This window comes from Mobula hypostoma, chromosome 22, assembly GCF_963921235.1.
Source record: "Mobula hypostoma chromosome 22, sMobHyp1.1, whole genome shotgun sequence".
Taxonomy (NCBI): domain Eukaryota; kingdom Metazoa; phylum Chordata; class Chondrichthyes; order Myliobatiformes; family Myliobatidae; genus Mobula; species Mobula hypostoma.
In genome coordinates this window covers 47,312,128-47,328,421 of record NC_086118.1, presented here as the reverse complement: position 1 = coordinate 47,328,421, position 16,294 = coordinate 47,312,128, and the positions used below count along the sequence as shown (strand labels likewise).

General features: G+C 43.4%; 1 protein-coding gene across 3 annotated transcripts in view; it reads left to right on the top strand.

The window, feature by feature from the left end:
* The first annotated feature begins 3,858 nt into the window (after positions 1–3,858).
* The window catches only part of LOC134360329 (CDP-diacylglycerol--glycerol-3-phosphate 3-phosphatidyltransferase, mitochondrial), a 53,458-nt gene continuing 41,022 nt past the window's right edge, over positions 3,859–16,294 (top strand). Inside the window, exons 1-3 of one of the 3 annotated variants that reach the window (XR_010021320.1) lie at positions 3,859–4,023; positions 8,059–8,254; positions 11,132–11,209. Coding sequence is in view for 2 of the 3 variants with exons in the window: in XM_063074561.1 (XP_062930631.1) it covers positions 3,914–4,023; positions 8,059–8,254; positions 11,132–11,209 (384 nt within the window). In the remaining variant the exon portion in view is untranslated. Of the gene's footprint in view, positions 4,024–8,058; positions 8,255–11,128; positions 11,210–16,294 lie in introns of those variants that run through there. The other 2 variants (XM_063074561.1, XM_063074562.1) reach the window with 2 other exon arrangements.

Sequence of the window (16,294 nt, the reverse complement as noted above, 5' to 3'; positions counted from 1 at the left end):
ACCGGTACCGATCCGCGAAGCACGCAGGGGCGCAGCGGTAGCCGGCACGCACCCAGCGCATCTTTAAGAAAAACGCCGAAATAAACAAGCTAATTAATTAGGTGCTGCCCTAGCTTGTTTATTTCGGCTTTTTTTCTTAAAGATGCGCTGGGTGCGTGCCGGCTACCGCTGCGCCCCTGCGTGCTTCGCGGATCGGTACCGGTCAGCGGCCCGGAGGTTGGGGACCACTGCTTTAGAGTATCAAACTGGACATTCAATCGTGCAATTGTTCCCATCACTGTTACTTTTGTTTACACAAAACAGCTGTCATAGAACAAACTACAAACTCCTCACTCTTCATCAGCTAGCATTACAGATTGTTTGTTTTACTTGATGGCATACATGTTGATTAGGTTTAACGTCACCTCCAAATGGTGATACCATTCACAGGCTGACACTAGCCTTCAGTCTCTCAAGATTTTTGTATCTAATTTGTTAGAGAGGTACTTGAGGTTGCTTTTGACAGTCTTTACCAACTAGGGCATCTGGAGCTCCAGGCCTAAGTGATTTGTTTCTATCTACAATTGATATGCAAGTTTAGTGAAAATCTAATTTGCTTTGCATTTATCCCATGAACTGCGATTAACTGGGGGAATACTGAAGGCTGATTTATACTTCTGCGTCAACTCGACGCCGTAACCTACACAAGTGGCCTATGCGCGTTGTGAGCGTTTATACTTGTGCGTTGGTGTGTCTGCGTCGCTCTGCAATTCGCGCATGTCACGCATGCACACACACCTGCCCTTGCAAGGCTTCAAGGTCATGGTAGTCTTTCTCGGGGTAAACAAGAAGCGAGCGTCTTTTTTCGTAAAAGTGAAATGTGTCCTCCATAATTTCGGAGGTCTGTAAAGCTTTATGGAAAGCATTGCAGCCAGAGTTCCTTCCCTGACCTTCAGTCGCCCAGTGGGAAGCTATTGCAGCGTAGGAGGAAATGCGATGCTACCAAGCGGACCAATCACAGTTGTTGCGTTCTGTGTTGCCACGACGCGTAGTTACATTTTGGGAGAGGTGCGCGTCAGGCTATGGCGTAGGGATCCACGTAGGCTCTGCGTAGGGTTCGCGGCGATGCTGTACCTACGGCGCTGAGTTGACACAGAAGTATAAATCAGCCTTTATTCTGCAACATGTAAAATACTGGATCAGGGGATGGCTTATCTGCATTGTATGATTTGCTAATGTGACGAGAATACACATAGATTAAGATGTTAGCTGTCCTGTGCTGGCACCAGTGGGATCAGCAGTTGGTCTGCCATCTGTCTTCAGGAGAAAGAGAGATAAGGAAAACAATGGAGCAGCATTTGGAGATGTTAATGAAGGGATGGGAGAGAGTAACGGAAAGAGAGCTGTCAAGATCGGCTCACCCTTTGAACCCTGAACTGTTTGAAGTGATGGACAGGCGACAGGGATAAAAAGGGACAGGTTCGCTAAGGCAGCACACATGACACCGGAGGTAACGTGACCCTGGAAGCGGTGCGCCTCTCACAAGTCAGTGGGAAGTTTTGGAAGGCCGGTTGCGGGACCAGGCCATAGACGCACAGGGTGGAAAGGCACGATCGGCGGGAAATTGGTGTGTGTCCACCCTTGCCTGGGTGCCGGGTTCACCGCAGAGAAACGATCGTATCGGGAAACGGAGGGGTCACGGTCGGTGACCTCAGATGACATCACAAAGGACTTGCCCGAAAGCTGACTGCGAAGGTCTGTGTGTGGAAGCCGTTTTGAATATTCATTCATTTTGTTCTCTCTCTCCTCCCCCCCCACTGTCCGCGAACTGAACTGAACTAAATTGAACTGAACTTTGCGTCACTTTGAAACTGGTCATTTACCCCTAGACAACGATAGAGCTTGATTGATCCTGTTATCTTAATTCTGTGTACATGTGTGTTTATCATTGCTGAACTGTTGCATTTGTTATCCTTTTGATTAGAGTACTGTGTTGCTTGTTTCTTTAATAAAACTTTCTTAGTTCTAGTAATCCAGACTCCAACTGAGTGATCCATTTCTGCTGGTTTGGCAACCCAGTTATGGGGTATGTAACACTAAGTACAGGAACAATACATAGGCCAGATGTTTAGGAAGGCTTGACAATAAATGATGTCCAAAATCCCACTAATTGCTGAGTCAGATCCTTTGCAGCCAATAGGTTTGAAGCTTTTATCCAAAAATAAGTGGGACAAGTCCCACCCCTATAAATGCAGGTGTAGAACCATGCAAGAACACAGCTCAGGCCAAATGCAGCAAAACAAACAACTTAGAGACTGTTGGCATCAAGTCCAGTATGTATCTGACTCAGGGAAACAGCTGCGTGTCAGAAGATTGAATCAGATTGATTCAAGGGATGTGACCGTCATTGTCAAGACCAACATTTGTCACATATCCCCAAACCCAATAAATAGCTTGTTAGGCCACAGAGGACAGTTAATCACACTACCAAGGATCTCACGCCACATATTGTCCAGACCAGGCAAGGATGATGGTTGTAGGGTAATAACTGTTCCTGAGCCCTTAGGTCCCACAGCACCAGGTTCAAGAACAATTATCGCCCTACAACCATCAGGCTCCTGAACCAGAGTGGATACTTCATTCACCTCAACACTCAACTGATTCCACAACCTACAGACTCACTTTCAAGGACTCTACAACTCATGATATTTATTATTTACGTATTTATTATTACATTTATTATTATTTATTATTACATTTTTTTTGTACTTGCAGTGTTTATCTTCCTTTGCATATTGGTTGTTTGTGTGTAGTTTTTCTTTGAATCATTTGTATTTCTTTGTTCTGCCGTGAATGCCTACAAAAAAATGAATCTCAAGGTAGCAGATGGTGACACATATGTACTTCGACAAACCACCTTATAAGCTGCAGAAATGGTCCAACTCCTTTTCAAGTGCAATTTGGGGTGGGTAGTGAACTCCTATGATAGCAATGCTGACATTCAGACAAATACAGAGTTAGGGGCAATAGGCAGCCTGCAAAATGTAGGGCAACATGTAGCCCATGATGTACAAAAGGCATGGGCATAACAGATAGGACACATTTAGGCAGGAATCTTGGCTAGCATGAGCCAGTTGGGCTGAAGGGCCTATTTCCATGCTGTCTCTAATCACTTACTTCTGCCATTTGCAGAATGTCTCATTTAATACTGCAGATTGTAGTATTCAAAGTAAAGGGTGCAGGGGTAACACGTGATGTGCTGTGGACAAGATGTAAGCTAATAGGGGCAACTTATGTCATCTCCAAATTGCAGGGTTTAGGGATAACATGCAGTCTGTGAACATATAGAAAGGTGAGGCAAAGTTCAGTGTGCGAAATGCAGGGTTTAGGTTCCAGTTGCAGAATTTGGGGTAACAGAGTGTGCAAAATGCAGGGTTAAGGGGCAACACAGCAGGCAAAATGCAGGGCTTAAGGTCAAATTGCAACGTGGGTAAAATGCAGGGTTTAGAGACAACATAGAGCAGGCAACATTCAGGTTTTAGGGACAACAAACAGTTTACTGGTTCCATTTAATGTTAGGTTATGTATACAGTATACCACCTGAAATTTTAACTCTTTGCAGACATCCACGAAGAGGAAAACGCCCCCAAGGAATGAATGACAGAAAAACGTTAGAACCTCAAAGTCCTCCCCACCCCCCCAACACGCACAAGCAGCAATAAAGCATCATCCCTCATCCCTCCCCTCCTCCTCTTCCTCCCGCAACTTGCTCCAGCAAGAAGCATCAGGCTCGGGGATCGCGTTCAGTGTGCAAATTGCAGAGTTTAGAGACAAACGAGGCGTGCAACAACGCAGTGAGCTGGGGGAAGAGCGGAGCGCGGTTCGCTGTCACCAACCTGCAGCCCAGCACCGACAACGTCCCGTCTATCCCAGCATGCTCCACGCTGTCAAAATGGCAGCGCACAGGTTGGTGGCCTCGGCGCTGAAAACCCTCGCCAGCGGCTTGACGAGAAGAAAAGGGGCGCTGAGGCGAAGGGAGCGGAGGTGAGTGTTTGAAGCCGGAGGCCAGCTTTCCCCCGGCGGGGAAGATCGCGAGCCGAGGGTGTGGGCCCCGCCTCCGGGGCTCAGACACCGGGGGCCGCGCAGCCACAGATGTGTCCAGAACCGAACGGCTCCTTGGCCACTCGTCGGTTTCCCGTTCTCTACTCAGCCCTAAGACGCGACAGGTGTCAGCTATTTAATTTTTTTTTCTGGGGACAACACACAAAGTGCTGCAGGAGCTTAGCAGGTTGAGCAGTGCCCGTGGAGGGAAACGGACAGGCGTCGTTTCCGGTCGAGACCCTTCATGGACCATGGAGAGGATGTTGCTATGGTATTCTGGCCGCAACCAGCCCAGCTTACTACAGTACAGGGTTCTGTATCTGAGAACTGCTCGTAAGTGCGATATAAACGAGAACAGTGTGTGGGAGAGGATAATTATAGCAGGTGCGGGAAGAGTAGCCGGCAGCAGAATCACTCTGTGGGTGAGCGAGCCTGCTGAATGCCCCCAGTTTTGCTGATTGTTGTAATTCAGTAGTGGGGAGAGATGGTATATGGAAATGCCCCGTGTCCACTTGACAGATGCTGGTACTGTAAATCTGTAATCGTCCATCGACCCCTGCCTGGCCTTCCAAGCATTTGTTAGTATATACGGGCTATCAGAATCAGGTTTATTATCATCGGTATGTGACGTGAAATTTGTTAACTTAGCAGCAGCAGTTCAATGCAATGCACAATCTACCAGAGAAAAAAATATTAATAATAATAAATTTAAAAAATCAATTATTTATATTGAATAGATTTTAAAAGTCCAAAAACAGAAATACTGCATTTTTTTTTAAAAGTGAGATCGTGTCCAAAGATTCAATGTCCATTTAGGAATGGGATGGCAGAGGGGAAGAAGCTGTTCCTGAATCACTGAGTGTGTGCCTTCAGGCTTATGTACCTCCTACCTGATGGTAACAGTGAGAAAAGGGCAGGCCCTGGGTGCTAGAGGTTCTTAATAGTGGACGCTGCCTTTCTGAGACACCGCTCCCTAAAGATGTCCTGGGTACCTTGTAGGCTAGTACCCAAGATGGAGCTGACTAGATTTACAACCTTCTGCAGCTTCTTTCGATCTTATGCAGTAGCTCCTCCATACCAGACAGTAATGCAGCACTCCACTAGTTGGCATATCTCCCTCCTGTACACCCTCTCGTCACCACCTGAGATTCTACCAATGATGGTTGTATCATCAGCAAATTAATAGATGGTATTTGAGCTATGCTTAGCCATACAGTCATGTGTATATACAGAGTAGAGCAGTGGGCTAAGCACACACCCCTGAGGTGCGCCAGTGTTGACCGTCAGCAAGGAGGATGTGTTATCACCAATTTGCGCAGATTGGGGCCTTCTGGTTAGAAAGGCGTGGATCCAATTGCAGAGGGAGTTACAGAGGCCCAGGTTCTGCAACTTTTCAATCAGGATTGTTGAAATGATGGTACTAAATGCTGAGCTATAGTCAATGAACAGCATCCTGACATAGCTGTTTATGTTGTCCAGGTGGTGTGAAGCCATGCGGAGAGCCACTGAGATTGTATCTACCGTTGCCCTATTGTGGCGATAGGCAAATTGCAACGGGTCCAGGTCCTTGCTGAGGCAGGAGTCCATTAATCGGGCAATTGTAACCTAGAAAGGACCTATAATGGCAAAAGGAACTTAATTAAATTATGTTGAGGTAAAAACAATAGAGGCAAAATATCAGATGTACTCAATTAATCATGCAGCATCTGTGGAGAGAAACACCTTTCTCTGATCTCCTGTGAGAAAGTGAGTCAGATGATCTGGCTGAAAATCTGCAAAATCTCCATTTCTTGGATCTGTTGTTGAATAGAATGCTCAACATAGAATGATATTGTTTGATCTATTTAGAATTTGTTTACAGTGCAGTTAGCTGCTTCTTGCTGTACTTCATGCAAGATGGGTAGTTTCCTGTTGCTTTGTTATGTGTACATTCCTCTTAAATGCTTTTACTTGCTATTTAACTTTATTATTTTGTAGTAGGAAACTTCACATTCCAGCAATCTTCCAGATAATTTTTTCTGGAATTACTTCCTGATACTAGTGTAGCTAATAGAAGCTGCAATGAAAGAAGTTTGATTGCATAAACTCAGACACGAGGAAATCTGCAGATGCTGGAAATTCAAGCAACATACACAAAATGCTGGTGGAACGCAGCAGGCCAGGCAGCATAGGAAGACGTACAGTCTATAGGAAGAGGTACAGTCGAAGTTTCGGGCCGGGACCGTTCGTCAGGACTAACTGTAAGAAGAGATAGTAACAGATTTGAGAGGGGGAGGGGAGATCCGAAATGATAGGAGAAGACAGGAGGGGAGGGGTGGATCTAAGAGCTGGAAAGTTGATTGGCAAAAGGGTTACATAAACTGATCATTTGGATTCTTCGCGTCCTTTGCAATTACAATTAATATCCACTACTGACTGATAAATTCCCATTTCATTACTACTTCTGATAGACATAATGGCAGAGTGATGTTTTATGCATGGTGCTTTACTGCACCAGCGATTGGAAGATCGGGGTTCAATTCTTGTTGCTCTCTGTAAGGAGTTTGTACATTCCCCCTTTGACCACGTGGGTTTCCTCCCACATTACAAAAAAAACATACAAGTTGGGGATAGTAAGTTCTAAGCATGCTGCCTCCACACATCCTCAGGCTGTGCTGGTCATTAACACAAACAATGCATTTCACTGTATGTTTTGATGTACGTGGGATAATTAAAGCTAAACCCAATGGAATTTAGATCTAGATGGAATACAAGGGGGAGTGGTGGAGTGGTGCTGATGAACTTTAAAAAAAGGTTAGAAATAAATTCTATTTCCAAATTCTAATCTTAACGGCGCTTATTGTCCAATCTGAGGAAGTTGGGCTGCTTGGTGCTTTCATTCAAGTTGTTGGATTTTTTTTTGTTCGGTGACACTGTCAACATACTGTATACAAAATTAACCTGGTAAGTGATGTTGAGGTATAGATTAGCCGTAAATGAACTGATTGATGGAGCAGGAGTAAGGGGCTGTTAGATCTATTACTGTGTGCTAGATTCTTTTTTTATGATGGCATTTCCAGGTATTTTCTTTTGAATGTTGTACTGTCATAAATCATAGCAAGTCTTGACAGGATTATGCTTGCCACTATTCATTGATTTCCAAAGATATACCGTACTGTGCAAAAGTCTTAGGCGAACTTTTGCACATACTGTAACAATGTAATGTATAGCACTGTACTGCTGCTGCAAGATAAAACAAATATCATAACATGTGAGTGATGATAAACCTGATTCTGATATGGGTCTCTATTGCGGACTGAGTGGGAAGGGGGCCAGGGAGAAGGGAATCATGATTGGGAAAAGAGGGAGGGATTGGGAAGCAAAGGAGAGACATTCTGTAATGATCAGTATTCCAATTATTTAGAATCAAATCACCTTGCCTGATGTCTCGGGGCTGGATGTGTCTGCACCTGGCAATTCTCTGCCACCTGCCCTATACCCCTCTTGTGGTGCGTATCCCTCACCATTCCCAACATTGTTTGCACCTGCCAGATTTACAGACTTGCTCTCTGCTTAACTTTGACAAATACAGCACTGTGCAAAAGTCTTAGGCATCCTTGCTACAGGACTTTTGCATGGTCCTGCTTCTGATGGCTGAAATGAATTAAGTGTGATTTGTAATCATCTGTATGCTCAAAACCTCTCGTGGACCACATTGCTTTCAAAAGGAACTGCAATTTAGCTTGTATGTCAAGAAGCTAAAGTTTGAAAAAACTACTAAGAATAATAAGTTTAAAAATTTAAAATTAGTAATAATTTCTCTGCACTTATTATCTGGGTTGAAGCAATTGAATTCTTCAACTGAGTCACTTAATGTCTCGACTAGTTACTTTGGTTAATCTTAATCAACATGAAATGTCGTTCCTTCTTAAAACTAACTTGCGGGCTATTATCTTCCCTGTTATCTTTCTTTAATATAAGAAATTTCTTTGCATGTAGGTCGTCATACCTGCTGTTGGCTCCACTGCTGGCTCAAACTAAAGCAAGAGCTGATCTGCCCCCTCCGCCTTGTTGCATTCCTGCTCACAATGTTCGGCGATTCCAGTGGATTGGAGAGCTCATTCCAGCGTTTGGAATTTCGGGGAGTCAAGTGAATGTCTTAAGTTCTCCCTCAGAATTCTATGGTACATTGAAGGTGAGTCAAGCAAAGCATTTTATAATCTGAACAGTTGACTGTCTCTTCTCAATGTCTTTTAAATCTGATGAGTAAAAATTAAGAACAATTTCGCAATACCAGATCTCTATTTCTATTTGCTTTCCAAATCTCTATCTCTATCCCATCAAATAACATCATAAAATAATTGCCGTTTGCGCTTGTGATTACTTCATGTGTACATGTTCTGGGTTCCTGCACTGTATATGAGAAAATGATATTTGGAAATTTGAACTACTATTTGTTCATTCTGTTTTATTTGCTTTGGTGGACGGAACTATAACTAGTCTCTGACTGTTTTATGAAGTCTGTGATACTTGACTTTAAAGTTGCAGGGATTACTTTTGTAGTGTTATGCTTGCATATTTTTAATCTGCTCATTAAGAAGGTGTTTGGACAGCATCACTTTCCTGCAATGCAGGAGGTGTAGATTCATCCAGGGAATGTGGACTTCAAGTTGGTTTGAGCATAAGTTAAGATTAGCATTTAAAAAGAGACACGTCTGGTTTACTCAAGAATGTACAGGGAACATGCTGTTGTTGCTTATTGTAGACTACACTCAGTGGCCACTTGATTAGGTGCACCTCTACACCTGCAAATATCAAATTAGCCCATCATGAGGAAGCAACCCGATGCATAAAAGCATGCAGACATCGTCAAGAGGTTCAGATGTTGTTCAAGCCAAACATCAGAAAGGGGGAGAAATGTAATCTAAGTGACTATGACCATGGAATGTTTGTTGGTGCCAGATGGGGTGGTTTGAGCATCTCAGAAACTGCTGATATCCTGAGATTTTCACGCACAACAATAGCCAGAGTTTACAGAGAATGGTGTGAAAAACAGTGAGAGGCAGTTCTGTGGGTGAAAGAGCCGTGTTACTGAGAGAGGTTGGACAGACTGGTTCAAGCTGCCAGGAAGGTGACAGTAAGTCAAAAAACCAAATGTTACAACTGTGGTATGCAGAATGCTGTCTCTGAACTCAAAACCTGTCAAACCACAGCAGCAGAAGGCCAGAAATATACACTCAGTGGTGACTTTATTGGATTCAGCCTGTACACGCCACACTACAACTGTCTTGCACCTTCGAGACTTCATTTCATGCTGCAAAAATGCCAGGTCGTACAAGTGGCTCGAAAGCTCAGCTCTGAAAGGGAACTTATAGGCTATTGATTTCAGTAATTGTTTTCCAGAAAAAGTTTGACTAATAGAGGAGTTAATAGTTTGGTTGCTGCCAGTAATTTATTGCTGTGTTTCACTAGTGCCATCTTAAACCAGAAGAGGAGATCTTTGGAGTGAGGGAGGATGAGAGATCACTTGATAGAGGTGTAGAAGATGCTAAGATGCTGAGATCGTGTTGATACCCAGAAACTTTTTCCCAGGGTGGAAGTGGCTATTACAAGGGAGTATAATTTTAAGGTGACCGGAAGAAAATATTGGGGGGGGGGGTGGTGTCAGAGCTTTTTACTCGGAGTGGTAGGCGTGTGAAACACCCTGCCAGGGGGTGGTGTTAGCAGCTGCTACATTAGAGGCATTTAAGAAACTTTTAGACAGGCACTTGGATGATAGAAAAATGGAGGGTTATGCAGGAGGGAAGGGTTAGGTTTATCTTGGAGTAGGTTAAAAGGTTGCCACAATGTTGTGCTGTAATGTTCAAGTTAATTAGTTTATCACTTAATTAGCAACAGGAACAAACAGTTTACATTATTCAGGTAAACACATGCTGCTAGCCACGTTATGCTGTCAGTCAACAATAAGTAATAGAATCTTAGCACTTGACGTCACTACAGTTTGTGGCAAAATATGTTCAATCAATCCAGGAAACCAACAGATTTTGAGAAATCCAATTTTCTCACATCCCTTCTGCTGTTACAAAGCCCTGTCGACTTCATTTGTTGGTTCGTTGTATTGCCATGTTGAAAGACGTGGACAATCATGGTCTTTTCATGACCATGATCATTCCTGGCAAATTTTTCTACAGAAGTGGTTTGCCATTGCCTTCTTTCTGTCTTTACTCGACAGGTGACCCCAGCCATTATCAAACACTTCAGAGATTGTCTACCTGGTGTCATTGGTCGCCTAACCAGGGCTTGTGATATGCACCCACTGCTCCCATGGCTTCACGTGACCAGAACGGAGGGGCTAAGTAGGTGCTACACCTTGCTCAAAGGTGACCTGCTGGCTAGCAGAAGGAAGGAGCATCTTGCACCTCCTTTGGTAGAAGCGCATCTCCACACAGCCACCCTTCTCCAATTTAGTCCTTTTTATCCCACTTCCAATTCCAGTAAAAAGTAGTTCTCCCTGTTAACTGCAAAATCTTTATACACGTGATCAAATAACTTCCTGTCACTTGGCAAGAGTATATCTAACAAGCTTACACTGTTTAACACATCAGCCATTGGTTTTCAACAATATTTAGTTGCACGATTTGCAATGAGTTAATAAACCAAATAGTATGTCTAATATCGCTACTCTAAACTGAATGAAGTTTGTGTTGTCCTCAGAATTGTATTGAGCATAAATGAAAATATGAGCCATCCAGCTATGCCTGTGCCCTGGAGATTACATGTAAAATACACACTTCTGTTTTACTGTAATGAAGTAGTAAAAGAAAAAACCATAAGTAAAAGATAATATGTTCATTGAGATTGGGGAACTTATTTTCATGTAGTTTTAACCAAGGGGTTAAGAGTTCTTTTCTTCTCTGCTGCATGTACTTTGAACGAAAGGATTTGGATGATCATGGCCAGTTTGTTTGAGCCTATATGAGTAACTTCTGCTCAAGTATTTAGTATAAATCACTGAATTTTCTGAATAGATAATAGTATTGAAATAATGTTTTGATTTTATTTGTATAAGTAGGAACACATTAAAATGGCAAAGAAGAGAATCGTTTTGGCTTCCTTGTACCTTGGAACAGGTCCTTTGGAACAGGAGCTGGTAGGTAATGTACCTGAGAACTATGGAAGTTAATTATAGAATGTTATTTTACTTTTTCATATAATTCCTTCTCTGGAAACTAGCAAAGTAAGGGGATGTAATAATCTAAAACTGCAAATGATTAAAAATTTGATGCATCACGTTGTACTTCAAGTGCACAATGTATAGAATCTGCTTCGTTTTTAGGGATGTCAGCTTTTATTATTCTTCCCTAATTTCATTTGAGTCAGTGAAGCTGAGCTACTTTGAACTGTTGTCCTTAAGAATTAGGCCATTCAGCCCATCGAGTCTGCCCTGTCATTCCATTATGGCTGATCTTGGATCCCACTCAACCCCATACTTCTCCCTTCTCGCTATAACCTTTGATGCTCTATCAATTAGAAAACGTATCAATTTTCGCTTCAAGAATACCCATTATCTTTGCCTCCACAGCTGTCTGTGGCAAAGCATTCCACAGATTCACTACACTCTGGCTAAAAAAATTCGTCCATGCCTCTGTTCTAAAGTGTGCCCCTTAATTTTGAGGCTGTGCCCCTAGTTCTGGAATATCCTCTCTACATCCACTTTATCTAGTCCTTTCACACTCGGTGGGTTTCAATGAGATCCCCCTGCATTCTTCTCAATTCCAGTAAGTACAGGCCCAAAGCTGCCTCATATATTAACTGCTTCATTTCCAGAATCATCTTTGTGAACCTGGTCTGGACTCTCTCCAATGACAACACATCCTTTCTGAGAAACGGGCCCAAAACTATTGACAGTACTCCAAGTGCAACCTGACCAGTGTTCTATAAAGCCTGAGCACTATCTCCTTGTTTTTATATTCTATTCCCCTTGAAATAAATGCCAACGTTGCATTTGCCTTCTTTACCACAGACTCAATCTGTAAATTAAATCTCTGGGAATCTTGCACAAGGATTCCTAAGTTCCTTTGCACCTCTGATATTTGAATTTTCTCCCCATTAAGTCCTTTTGCGATCACATTGTTTCCTCAGCACTGCCAACTCCTCTTCCTATCTTCGTGTCATCTGCAAATATTGCCACAAAGCAGTTAATTCTATTATCCAAATCATTGACAAACAATGTGAAAAGTAGAGGTCCCAATACTCTCCCTTGAGGAACATCACTAGTCACTGGCAGCCAACCAGAAACTGTCCCCTTTATTTCCACTTGCTGCCTCTTGCATGTCAACGATACCTCTATCCATGCCAGTACCTGTCCTTTAATCCCATGGGATTTTATCTTGTTAAACAGCCTCATAGTCATACTTTATTGCTCCCGGGGGAAATTGGTTTTCGTTACAGTTGCACCATAAATAATTAAAAAGTAATAAAACCATAAATAGTTAAATAGTAATATGTAAATTATGCCAGGAAATAAGTCCAGGACCAGCCTATCGGCCCAGGGTGTCTGACCCTCCAAGGGAGGAGTTGTAAAGTTTGCTGGCCACAGGAAGGAATGACTTCCTATGACGCTCTGCGTTGCATCTCGGTGGAATGAGTCTCTGGCTGAATGTACTCCTGTGTCCAACCAGTATATTATGTAGTGGATGGGAGACATTGTCCAAGATGGCATGCAACTTGGACAGCATCCTCTTTTCAGACACCACCGTCAGAGAGTCCAGTTCCATCCCCACAACATCACTGGCCTTACGAATGAGTTTGTTGATTCTGTTGGTGTCTGCTACCCTCAGCCTGCTGCCCCAGCACACAACAGCAAACATGATCGCACTGGCCACCACAGACTCGTAGAACATCCTCAGCATCGTCCGGCAGATGTTAAAGGACCTCGGTCTCCTCAGGAAATAGAGACGGCTCTGGCCCTTCTTGTAGACAGCCTCAGTGTTCTTTGACCAGTCCAGTTTATTGTCAATTCGTATCCCCAGGTATTTGTAATCCTCCACCATGTCCACACTGACCCCCTGGATGGAAACAGGGGTCACCGGTACCTTAGCTCTCCTCAGGTCTACCACCGGCTCCTTAGTCTTTTTCACATTAAGCTGCAGATAATTCTACTCACACCATGTGACAAAGTTTCCTACCGTAGCCCTGTACTCAGCCTCATCTCCCTTGCTGATGCATCCAACTATGGCAGAGTCATCAGAAAACTTCTGAAGATGACAAGACTCTGTGCAGTAGTTGAAGCCCGAGTGTGGCAGCTTATCAAATGCCTTCTGAAAATCCATGTAAATGACATTTACTGCCTCTCCTTTCTCCACCCTGTTTGTTACTTCCTCGAAGAACTCTAACAGATTCGTCAGGCAAGATTTCCCTTTACAGAAACCATGCTGACTTTGACATTTTATCACTAGTCTCCAAGTACCCTGAAACCTCATCCTTAATAATGGACTGTCAACACTTTTCCGACCACTGAGATTAGGATAACTTGGCTATAATTTCCTTTCTTTTGCCTTCCTCTCTTCTTAAAGTGTGGAGTGACATCTGGTGAAGTTGCTTCACATTCCTTTTAGGCAACCTAAACCAAGTTACTTGGATGTTGCCCAAGTGACAGTGAAGTAATCTCAATATGTTTCTGAGTCTGAATAGTGTGCAACTTAGATTTATGGCCAAATGATTCTTGAGCAAAGTGTTTATAGTTTTCCGTTGGGGCCATTGAAGCTCCCTCAGAGAGCACCAATTATTTTACGAGTAACAAACCTGAGCTTGTGATATATTCTGGCTAGGTCAAGAGAACCTTCCGTAGAGATGAGCATTTTTTCCTGTCACCTTCTGTTTCTGGGACTAATGTTGTTGGGAATATGCTCAGAAGAAATCAGTGGGAAATAAGAGCTGGCTTTAAATATAAATATTTACTGAACTGTACACTTAATTTGTAGATGTTTATGGTAGTGAGAGAACAAATGGGAGGAAAGCAAATGAGTTAGAAAGTAAGACTTCCTGAGCAAGGTGGTTAAACCTTCTGCATTTTGAAGACTAAGATCATTGAGAATTTTATTCATTTATTATGAGATTTTCCTGCTTACAAGGTAAACATTTATTGCCCTGCTTGAAGTGCCTCAGCCCAAAACATCAATGGTTTATTGCTGTCCATAGATGCTGCCTGATGTGCTGAGTTCCTCCAGCATTTTGTATGTGTTGATTTGGATTTCCAGCATCTACAGAAACTCTGTTTCCAACATTTGTTGTGTTTTAAGGCAAATTTTCTCCCTGAAAACATTAATAAAGTAGATGCGCATTTGACCAGAAGTTTTTTGGTCGGTCTTATTCATTAGCTTTTATTTCAAATTTATTTAATTTCTTGAACTCGTTATCTAACTCCCTAGATGGTACTTAAACTCTTGTGTCTGAATCATTATTCCATCTCTAAGGCCGCTGCACAAACAGCTTAACCATTCTATTGCAGTAACGCTGATTGGATAGTCTGCTTTCCAAATTGTGGAGTGTTTTGGCTTCTTTAAAAAAAAATGGTAATTCTTTAATACATTGCAGGAAAGCAGTATTACTGTGAATATCACTGTTGTTGGATTTCTGCAAAGCTCTAATTTGTTTCTGCAAATAAAATTCACTGCATATTAAGTTCAATTAAAATGTATTTTTGTTCCCGTTTCTACCTCCTACCTAAGATCCACAAACCCACTTATCCAGATAGACCCATTGTTTCAGCTTGTTCATGCCCCACTGAACTGGTATCTGCATACCTCGACTCTGTCTTATTCCCCCTAGTTCAGTCCCTTCCTACCTACATCTGTGACACGTCACACGTTCTGGATCTTTTCAATGATTTCAGGTTCCCTGGCCCCCATCATCTTAGTTTCACGATGGATGTCTGGTCCCTATACACCTCCGTTGTCCACCAGGAAGGCCTCAAAGCTCTCCATTTCTTTCTGGACACCAGACCCAACTAGTTTCTCTCCACCACCACTCTCCTCCGTATAGCGGAACTTGTCCTCGTGCTTAATAATTTCTCCTTTGGGTCCTCCCACTTCCTTCAAACAAAAGCTGTAGCTGTGGGTATTCGCATGGGTCCCAGCTATGCCTACCTTTTTGTTGGCTACGTGGAACAGTCCATGTTCCAAGCCTACACTGGTGTCACACTCCCACCACTTTTCCTACACTACATTGATAACTGTGTTGTCGCTTCTTCCTGCACCCATGCAGAGCTCATCAACTTCATCAACTTTGCCTTCAACTTCCACGCTACCCTCAAATTTACTTGGTCCGTTTCTGACACTGCCCTTTCTCAATCTCACTCTCTGTATTTCTGGAGACATCTTATCTACTGATGTCTATTATAAACCCACTGACTCTCACAGCTACCTGGACTATACCTCTTTCTACCTTGTTACTTGTAAAAACGTCATTCCCTTCTCTCAATTCCTCCGTTTCCGCTGCAGCTGCTCTCAGGATGAGGCTTTTCCTTCTAAAACAAAGGAGATGTCCTCCTTTTTTCAAAGAAAGGGGCTTCCCTTCCTCCACCATCAACACTGCCCTCAGCCGCATATCTTCCATTTCACGCACATCTGCTCTTACCCCATCCTCCATCCACACAACCAGGGATAGGGTTCCACGTTTCCACTCCTACCACCCCACCGGCCTCCGCATCCAGCACATAATTCTCCGGAACTTCCGCCATCTCCAATGGGATCCCACCGCCAACAGCATCTTTCCCTCCCCTCCTGTATATCGGTGGGACCCGATGTAGATTGGGAGACTGTTTCGCTGAGCACACTGCCGGAAGAAGCAGGACCTCCCAGTGGCCATCCATTTTAATTCCACTTCCCAATCCCATTCCAATATGTCAATCTATGACCTCCCCTGTCACAATGAGGCCACACTCAGGTTGGAGGAACAACACTTCGTATTCCGTCTGGGTAGCCTCCAGCCTGATGGCATGAACACCGATTTCTCAAACTTCTGGTGATGGACTCCCGCCCTTTCCTTCACCAGTTCCCAGCCCCTTCTTTCTCTCTCTCTCACGTTATCTCCTTGCCTCCCTTTGGTGCACATCCCATTTCCTTTCTTCCATGGCCTTCTATCCTCACCTATCAGACTCCCCCTTCTCCAGCCCTGTATCATTTTCACCAATTAACTTCCCAGCTATTTACTTCATCCCTTCCCCTCCCGGTTT